This window comes from Oryza brachyantha, chromosome 11 (assembly GCF_000231095.2).
Source record: "Oryza brachyantha chromosome 11, ObraRS2, whole genome shotgun sequence".
NCBI classification, from domain to species: domain Eukaryota; kingdom Viridiplantae; phylum Streptophyta; class Magnoliopsida; order Poales; family Poaceae; genus Oryza; species Oryza brachyantha.
In genome coordinates this window covers 17,458,782-17,468,617 of record NC_023173.2, presented here as the reverse complement: position 1 = coordinate 17,468,617, position 9,836 = coordinate 17,458,782, and the positions used below count along the sequence as shown (strand labels likewise).

Sequence of the window (9,836 nt, the reverse complement as noted above, 5' to 3'; positions counted from 1 at the left end):
ATTTATATATTTAGCGCTCCTATAAATATACATGGCTAAATTAGATCTACAATAGGGGGAATTCATAACTTTATATCATATGTCCAATTTAGAATCTATTTTAGTCCATTGTATTATATTACTATAATTAAATTCAACGTCGATGGTTCATATTAACCGTTTAATTAGTCTATAGGCTGGTCTGAGGACGGGCTCACTTACACTTGTACTAACTAAGGCTATGTTTTAGTGCTAAATGCATTGTGAATCATGCATGCATGCATGCGTGTAGAAAGTTCAAATCGTATTTTATTGCGTTTTGTTTGTATCAACATTTCATTTTCTACAAATTTGTACAGCCTTATCTCCTCTCTGTATATTATGTTACTATAAGATATCTTGTATTTTATAGATATATCTATAAAATAATATATAGTAAGCGAAGCATCTTTTACGAGAGCGTGAGAGAGAGAGAGAGAGAGAGAGAGAGAGAGAGGTGATACTTGAAGTATTCTTTTGTGCTTAGCAGTGGCAGGCTCCCCTTGGGTTGGGCCTTGATCGATCAGCAGGCCCAACACCCAACCCAACTACCTCAGAAAAGAAAGGGGAAAGAAGGAAGAAGAAGAAACTGTGATTATCCTCCCTTCCTCCTGTCCGAACTAGCCTAGGGAGGAGGGGGAGGGGGAGGAGGAGGCACACGATAGGGAAGGGGTCGGATCCGCAAGGGATCGAGGAGGAGGAAGGAAGGATGCTGGGCAGCCGCAAGGGCGAGGCGCCGGGACACCACGCCAACCCCAAGGACGCTGACGACGACTCCACCGACGAAGCACCGCACGGCGTCGTCAAGCTAATCAGCGCAGAAGGCTTCGAGTTCGTCGTCGACAAGAAGGCCGCCATGGTCTCCAACACCCTCCGCAACATGCTCACCTCGCCCGGTTCCTCCCTTCTCCATCTACTACTTTTCCATTCCATTCAAATTCTCCACCCTAACCCTATCTATGTCCACCAAATCCAACAACTCAACGCAGGCGGCTTCTCCGAGACGCGCGAGGGCGAGGTTAGGTTCCCCGAGATCAGTACCCCCATCCTCGAGAAGATCTGCCAGTACTTCTACTGGTCGCTCCACTACTCCAGGTGCCTTTGGATCCCAATCCTCTACTCCTCTGCACCTCTCTTTTAAGATCCATCGCTCTGGGCTCCTTTTTTTTTTTTAAGGGAAGCACATAATAATCATTCAGCGCCAATATTGCTCGCTCCCTTCGAAATATATAATTACTAATCCTCGGCATACATCTTTCCAAAATTTAGAGCTAATCTCCGCTCCTGCGTCTCATATTTACGACCAGGAAACCCAACACCCCTACAACATAAGCACCGTCATTTCCATGTTTGTTTGTTTGGAAATTGTGAAGCGTGCAACTTCTGAATGCAAAATTTACATCCCGTACATTATTCTTAGCTTGCGTGCAGTGTATAAGGTTATTAAAATCATGGAAGGCATTATACACCTTTCAAATAACTGTGCGCCTATAGTTTATTTATTGTCTACTTTATGGTGGTAATGGCATGGTCATGGAGGAATTTAGTTGGTGTATCTTTCAAGTCCTACCCTACCCAATCAGTCAACTGGTTTTGTAATCAATGTGATTCATGCAATTTTTTGTGGCGGCTGCTCCAAAACTATTAAAACGTGGAAAACTTTCCTCAATTCATATATGACCATGAACTGAAATAACTCAAATAACATAAATGCATTGCAATCTTGACTGTTTTCTACTCTATAGATCTTGCTTTTGCATGTACCTATTCAATCCAGAATTCAGATTTAGTTTTTGTCATTACCAAATTGTTTTGATGTTAGTGTTTCTTGTGCTACCACAATGATCTTACATTTTTGTAGGGTGTACTAGTGAACCAAACCAGTCATTACTCTGATTCTCTCTATATATGCGTGTGTATCTTTTATATTATTACTCAGGGTAACAGATTCGTTTTAAGATTTACTTCAAGTTTAAGGCACCCATGCTCGCTTTTACCGTTCCTACTTAAGTTGTACAATACACATTCAGTTAGTTTTGGTGAAAATCATGGAGATGGGGAGCTGGATGATCTAACAGGACGATGTTGACTCAATGGCAATGACTGGTCTTAATGTTGCCATGCATCTTTAGATAGCTTGAAGCAATTATGATGGATGGGAAGATTATTGATTGAACAGGACCAAAAAAACGACATTGTTGAGAACCAACTTTTGCAAACTGTTGTGGCTATGTTTGATGTTAGTTACCTGTCAGATTTTGTGTTGAACTAGATCTCGTTTTGAGATTACGGCACACAACATTTTTTTTCAACGAGAGGTAATGTTTTTACCACATCAACTGCATGGCATACTAATACTGTCGACATGATAGTAGTGATGTACATGTACCGGGTGCTCTTTTGCTTGTTCAATTTGCAGTTGCCTATTTTCTAACTCCGTTTATTTGTTTGTTTGGTTTGTAGTGGGAAGGAGACATCTGAGTTTCAAATTGAACCTGAGATAACTCTGGAGCTGATGATGGCTGCAAATTATTTGGACACCTGATGATGAGCTGGAATTGTTTTAGTAGCAGCTTCTTCTTGTTAATGAATGAATGAAGTGATCTCTAAACAAGAGGACCGAGTGGATCCCTTGTTTGCATCCCATTTGAGTGATGTAAACATTAGAGGATGTAATGGATGTGTTGTGCTGTAATGTGGTTGCGTAAGAAGGCATCTCTCATACTTTAGATGGCAATGCCCATGTGTGCAAGTGGTCGGTTTTTCACAGGAATAATGGACATCCATCTCTGATATTCATCCCACTAGTAGCAGGCTTGTGCATTGTAACAACGCCTATCCATGGAAATAAGCATAGGATGGATTTCTTTTATCATCTTTTCGCTTAAGATAAGCATAAAAAAATGGCTTCTTAGTGATTGAAAACTAATTTGTTAAATACACTTTTATAGTTTTAGAAAAATAAATTAGGATGAAAAACCTGGAAATTAACTCTAAATTTACGCCAAAAAACATAATAATTAACTTTGAATTTAAGTCGTAAAAGTTAATTTTAAGTTTATAAGCATAGGAGTGAGCATATTCTCTTAGTATAATGGGTGGAGGAAAGAAAGTGGGACGAGTAGAGCAGGCTTCGGGTGGGACTGCGAAGGGCAGAGCTCGCCGAAGGCGAGGGTGAATTGTTGGATTTTTCTTATTGCTTTCTAACCTTCTAAAAGATATGTTATATATAATAAAATTCATATGATATTTTATAAAACAAAATTTTAACTTAGTAGAAATATTTTTTTCGTTTATAAGCTCAAATAGTTATAAAAGTAGATAATCCATCAAACTGTTAAAGTATTTTATTGTTATAGTTGTTTTTTTAAACGAATAGCACCTGACAGTGCCATGTTTGAAATTTATATAGCTGATTATGTTCTTTTGTTAACGAATGATGATAGATTATTTGTTTCTATAGCTATTTAATAGCGCAAATGATAAAATTAACTGCTATAAAATTAAAAGTCTACTTAAGAAATGTGAGACGATAAACTTTTATATAAAAAATTTTACACAAAACACTATTTAGCAGTACAGAAAGCTTGCGAGTAAAAATCGATAAAAAATTTGTACTGTAGCAGGCCAAGTGAACACACCTATAGCCCTAGGAGATTGTTATTAGGAAAAGAAAAGGAAAACCCCCACAAATGTTGACAGAGCTAACACATGCTAAAAGGATTAAAACTGTAGTACCGTACCAATGGTCTCTATACAAGGTCAGACGTTACTAGACATACAAGCATACGATGTAACTACCACTCAACCATCCACCATACTTCCAAACAATTGAAACACCGTCCTTTTGGACATTAGCAAAAAGTGTTGTAGAGGAAGAGGGCAAGAGAGAAGAAGATCCCTCCTCGTGCAGACCCACTACTGTATAGAAGCGCCAACACAATTATCAGGGCAAATGAGATAGAAATGAGATCTCCTGGGTGACGATCCTAGGAAGAAAGTGACGCCAAAGCATCGTCAGTGTCTATCCAAAGAAATATAACACAACATTCACTTGGCGTTTTCTCTGGGAGATAGTGAGATGACTTAGCATGAGTTCAAGAGGTATCATGCCACTTAAGTGTCATCATCACCGGCCCAAAAACCTCCAAGAAAGGTTTTCATCTACTGTTTGGCCATCCCTACAATCCTAACTCCATTTTCTTAACATCATTCATAACTGGCGATGTATAGACAATGTTGCACCAATGTTACTTTGTTGGTTAGCCTCAACCCATCTCTACACAACAAATGTGCAACTTTTGTCCCTAGGCCACAAATCCCATCCACACTTCACCATCATTGCAATGGGTGCCACGAGGGTCAAGCACATCCACCCTCCCTATCCTAGGATTGTTCTACCATCGTTAACCTCATTAACTATCGTCCTTGCTACCATATTATTTGATGTTACTGTGAGCTAAAACGTGCATGCCAGGGACACCTAGCCTTCCCATGCATCGTTTTGATCCACCACCATTGACACAACAAGTCATCATTGCTCGAGTTGTCATGGTCCAAATTGTTCTTTGGGCTGGGCACACATTTCTTTCTCGGAGTGGATTTGACCCATGCCGCCATCACTAGTTTTCCATCGTCGCCTGCCTAGCTCCAATAAAGTAGTGGCGGTGCCCATAACTGATGTCGTTGTTGAGGTCGATTGAGGCGATGACCATTGCGATGCATGTTCCACTCGCAATTGTCTGCTTCCATCGGATTTGACCGTATCTTAGATCTCAACAGATATGCCAAGGGAGAAGAAATAAATAGCTCAACTGTAACTATTCTTGTAACGGTTCAATTTGTTGGTCGAGTAACGATGAGGTGGAGAGGAGAGAGATGTAGTCATAAGCGTCCGTGTCACCTATATAGTCGGAATAGTGGTTTTGATATGAGATTGAAGCGTACTAGCAACTCATAATATTGACATATATCTGTCATATGCATGTATGGGACGTGAGAAATATGTGCGAGTATGACATGATGGGTAGTCTTCCTTGTGTACCATATAACGTGGAGAGGAGAGGAGAGGAGTATAGGCCTTGTTTAGTTGCTAAAAATTTTTGGCAAAAAAGTCACATCGGACGTTTGACCAGATGTCAAAAAGGGTTTTTAAACACGAATGAAAAAACGAATTTTAGATTCCGCCTGAAAACTGCGAGACGAATCTTTTGAGTCTAATTAATCCATCATTAGCACATGTTGGTTAGGTTACGGTAGTACTTATGGCTAAGTATGTACTAATTATGCTTAAAAGATTTGTCTTATAATTTTTCCCATAACCTTATAATTTGTTTTAATGTTTATGTATATTTAATACTCTATTTAAATATTCAAAGATTTGACACGATGTTTTTTTAAAAAAATTTAGCAACTAAACAGGACTGAGATGAGCAAAGGCAGATGCGGAGGGAGGAACAGATGGCAGAAACAGCTAATAATAAGGGCGCCTTGCCAGCCAGCCACATGGTGATATATACGAGAAGAGAGGGGCGTCGCGGCAGCCACGACACAACCGGAGAATCTCTCCTCTCCTCTCCTCTCCTCTCATCTCTCTTCGCTTCGCTTCGCTTCCATCCCCGCCGGTCGCCGGAGCACCCCCTTCCCAATGGCGGCGTCCGCCCTCGAGTCCGCCTGGGAGGTACTCGATCTCTTCTCTACTCGCACCCCCCGCCCTCTCCTACACAGATTTGCTCACAGATCTCCCCCCCCCCTCTGCAGGGCCTCACCAGCAGCTTCACCGAGTTCCAGCTCGCCACCGTCGTCACCTTCCTCCTCCACGAGACCGTCTTCTTCCTCTCCGGCCTTCCCTCCCTCCTCTTCGAGCGCTTCGGCCTCTTCGCCAAGTACAAGATCCAGGTCCATCCCATATTCTCATCAATCTACTCCACTACTGTTGCTACTCCACCCAAACAACATCAACATCAAAAATAAAAAATGCTCCCACCATTTTTCTTTTATTCATTGCCTACCTACCAAATCAATTCAATCCCACTGGAACACCGCATATGGTTTGGATCACGCAACCAAGAAAACGATTCCTTTCCCCTTTACATATATAAATGCATGTATTGAATTCCGCTTCAGGGAGCCTTTCTGCTACCTGCTACGCCATCCCGATATCTGCCTCGCCTCAAGTCAGACTACTGTGCGAAGAAAACGAAATAGAAAGGACCACTTTCATTTATTTTTTTGTGTCTTGCGTCTCAAAAGGTCCATCTACTAACACTTTCCATTGATTGTGGATGGGGATGGCTCTAACAACAAGCACATCAAGCTCTTAAGCGCTAGCCCCAAGACGCGTGTAGGCTCAAATGATGATGTGGAGGGGAGAGAGAGAGAAGAGGCACCCCTCACTCAAGGGGAAACCTCCACACACACACAAACTACAAAAGGAAAAGAGAAACATGAAAAGTGGATTGGGCAAATAAATTGTTGAGATTAGTGTATTAGAGCTAGCGTAGAGGTGATCTGTTGTCTATGCTAACTCTTACCTATCAGTTGCTTACATGGATAAAATTGGAGATACCAACTAGCTCAAACTTGCTCTAACCGTTGCTCATACACTACATTGCCCAACAGCAACAAATAAAAATTCCAAGCTACCAAATCCTTGATATATGAAATGTTTCGGCGGTACATGCTTTGTGGATTAAACTCCATATCTTTGTCAGGTCAAACAGATTACTTTGCTTGCACTAAATACAGCTGAATACTTTAAATGCGGGGGTATCTCTGCACCAGCACTAGATCTATGTTGTGTAGGCTATGTACAATATATTAGTCGAACCATTAACCATCACTACTGGAAAACTCTTGTTGCGCTTTTAAGTACCATGGAAATGCACTACTACCAATATTGAATCTCTTTCACAGGGAAAGTAATTACTGATCACATTAGTTTCTATAATCCCCTTGCTTTAAGATATATGCTTTTGACTTGTAATATACCGTGCACCTTTTAAAAAACAAAAGTTGTGAAGACAAGTTGTTTCTGGATATCATCAATATATCAAGGAATACTCAATCTCCATGTGGATATTTCAAGGAAGATCTGTCACAATATGTTTCCAGCAGGTATATTGTTTGGCTAATGGCTGTGTAGCTTTGTAAAGTAAAGCACAGTAAAAAACGTATTGTAAAATCATAATCATAGAAATACAACCCTGATCAAAATCAAAATGTGGACATCTGACTTGTACACTATGGGGATGGTGAGGAGATATATATTTTACATCCCAGAGTGTCTATGCTTGTGATTGCTCTTCCCCTGTCGGTTGAGTTTTGTTTTATGATTGTGATTGCTATTGTTCCCAATTTACAGTGCTTGACTCAGAAGTCACATTATTACTATTTGAGGTGTTAGTGCCATGCCATTTTATTGATCACAAAATCAAATTTAAGAACAATCATTAGTTTTTTAATTGTTTCAAAAGAAGAGAATATGCTCTTATTCTGTCCCCACTTTCCATCTCTTCTCGTTTGCTCCCCTCTGTTCTTTTTTTTTTTGGGGGGGGGGGGGGGGGTGTGGAGGGGGGGATTGTATTACAGAACAATCGAACACTGTTCAACTCAGTAGAGATTTATACTCGCTACCATATCTTGTCTCATAAAAAAAGGTGTATGGATCTTTGCAGAAGAAGAGCAATACCCCTTCTTACCAGAATAGATGTGTGCTGCGTCTCATTCTGTACCATGTCTGCGTGAACTTGCCTGTAATGGTTTTCTCCTACCCTGCCTTCAAATTCATGGGCCTGAGGAGCTCTCTTCCTCTGCCACACTGGTATTCAAACTTGGATTCCTTTAATTCTTTCTTTAAACCAAAGTAACACTTCATTTACTACAATGGTTTAACTTGCCACCTACGTTTGTGCAGGACGGTTATTGTTTCTCAAGTTCTTTTCTACTTTGTACTCGAGGATTTCATATTTTATTGGGGACATAGGGCACTGCACACCAAATGGCTATACAAGCATGTTCATAGTGTTCACCATGAGTACGTAATGCTGCATCATGGCCTCTTACTTTTACATTTTATTATTGCTCTAGTTTTCTGAAACAACAATTTTCTGGCAGATATGCTACACCCTTTGGCTTAACTTCTGAATATGCCCACCCTGCTGAAATTTTATTCCTTGGATTTGCCACAATTGTTGGTCCCGCCCTCACTGGTCCTCACTTGTTCACTCTATGGCTGTGGATGGTGTTGAGGGTATTGGAGACAGTTGAAGCTCACAGTGGATACCACTTCCCATGGAGCCCATCAAATTTCCTGCCACTATATGGAGGGTAAGTGATCTAGATCTTTTAAGTGTGCTATAAAATGGTATGAGGACCACATTAGTTAATATTCCGTCGCTAAATGTGTTTTTCCCCATGACCAGATCTGACTTCCATGACTATCATCATCGTGTGCTCTACACCAAATCAGGAAACTACTCCTCTACTTTTATTTATATGGACTGGTAAGAAACTGTTGCCTTTGCTGTGTTGAATCATGCATTCTTACCTTACTCCCTTACCTGAGGAGCCTTCATGTTTCTGATAGGCTGTTTGGGACGGACAAGGACTACCGCAATGCCAAGGTTATTGAGGTGAAAGACGGGAAGCATTTGTAAATTGTGGGAGCTCCTCTCTTTCTCTTTGTTCAACTCATCGAAACAAGGGTTTGATATCTTGTACTGGTTGATAGCATTGTGTTCATGGGAGGAAGTAGGTGTCCTTGCCACAGGTATCACCTGAGATGATCATACACTTTAGATTTTCTTTGCCCAAATTCGCTATACTATCATCATGAGACCCTGCTGTGTTATGGAGGCCTCCATGATGTAATTTGTCATAAGCTTAATTTGATGTGCGCTATTTTGTGGTTTGCTTGGACGGGGATATATGCCATGACAGAAGTGAACTAATCGAATCAGAAAATTGTCAGATCAGTAAGTCATGCGTGTTTTAGTATGGTTGTTTTGTTGGGTGTATCCTTTTCTCGTTCTTGCCCACTTTCGAAGTCGAAACAAGCTGGCCATTTTAGCGTATAAATCTGCTGGCTTTGTACGCGAACACGACCGACTTATTTTGTAGTGCTGCGTAGCCTGAGTGTTTAGATTGCAGTTAAGTTTGCCTTGCATCTTTTATAGCCAGCGTTGCGTAGAGCTAAGCGACCACAGCTGCTTGAATTACAGGAATCGGCGCTCATGCAAAGCAAATTAAGAAATTAAACAAACTAGAGAGGTACGTACTAAAATACGGAAAATAAAAACTACAAGAAATAAGACCTGGTCACAACCATTATCCTCACTACAAAACCGGTTTCTGTAGATTTTTTAGAGTAACCGCCTTTAACAAAACCGGTTTCTGCATATAAAAAGGCATGTGCATCAATACAACTGCAAAGGTGGTTGTACGAGAGCGGGATCTGCAGGCCCCGAGGGGTTGAGGCCACCTTCAACTGCAAATATAGCATACTGTCTCTAAGTATTTTAAAAATAATTTCTTTAATGATATAGCTCTTAGCAAATAACTTATAATACAGATGACCATACAATTCATTCTCACTTGACATTAAAATATGTGCAATAACTTTTATTAAAAAATTATATTAAAAAATTATATAGTATGTCTTATTATAGATAGCTTATAAATACCCATTAGAAGTAGTCTTAGGGTTTAGGCCATGTAAAGATGGATCTACACAAACACCTTCATCTTTAGCGGATGCTTATAAGTCAAAATTTAAATTTTTAATTTCAAATTTAGAGTTGATTGTGGGCTTTTTCACC

The 9,836-nt window shown here is 40.3% G+C and overlaps 2 protein-coding genes across 2 annotated transcripts; both read left to right on the top strand.

Annotated features, from left to right (window-relative positions):
* The first annotated feature begins 609 nt into the window (after positions 1-609).
* On the top strand, positions 610-2,817 carry LOC102704189 (elongin-C). The gene is made up of 3 exons (XM_006663071.3): positions 610-914; positions 1,008-1,113; positions 2,482-2,817. Exons 1-3 carry the CDS (start codon positions 728-730, stop codon positions 2,561-2,563), a joined length of 375 nt encoding a protein of 124 aa, XP_006663134.1. The 5' UTR covers positions 610-727; the 3' UTR covers positions 2,564-2,817.
* Positions 2,818-5,534: 2,717 nt separating this feature from the next.
* LOC102708758 (very-long-chain aldehyde decarbonylase GL1-11) lies at positions 5,535-8,993 on the top strand. The gene is made up of 7 exons (XM_006663633.3): positions 5,535-5,698; positions 5,779-5,916; positions 7,695-7,840; positions 7,934-8,053; positions 8,134-8,346; positions 8,442-8,522; positions 8,606-8,993. Exons 1-7 carry the CDS (start codon positions 5,666-5,668, stop codon positions 8,673-8,675), a joined length of 801 nt encoding a protein of 266 aa, XP_006663696.1. The 5' UTR covers positions 5,535-5,665; the 3' UTR covers positions 8,676-8,993.
* The last annotated feature ends 843 nt before the right edge of the window (positions 8,994-9,836 follow it).

Coding starts and splice junctions, on each gene's coding strand:
- LOC102704189 (XM_006663071.3), top strand. CDS start 728: ATGCTGGGCAGCCGCAAGGGCGAGGCGCCGGGACACCACGCCAACCCC. Junction 915..1,007: donor CAACATGCTCACCTCGCCCG/GTTCCTCCCTTC, acceptor AACTCAACGCAG/GCGGCTTCTCCGAGACGCGC. Junction 1,114..2,481: donor TGGTCGCTCCACTACTCCAG/GTGCCTTTGGAT, acceptor TTTGGTTTGTAG/TGGGAAGGAGACATCTGAGT.
- LOC102708758 (XM_006663633.3), top strand. CDS start 5,666: ATGGCGGCGTCCGCCCTCGAGTCCGCCTGGGAG. Junction 5,917..7,694: donor TCGCCAAGTACAAGATCCAG/GTCCATCCCATA, acceptor GGATCTTTGCAG/AAGAAGAGCAATACCCCTTC. Junction 8,347..8,441: donor TTCCTGCCACTATATGGAGG/GTAAGTGATCTA, acceptor CCCCATGACCAG/ATCTGACTTCCATGACTATC.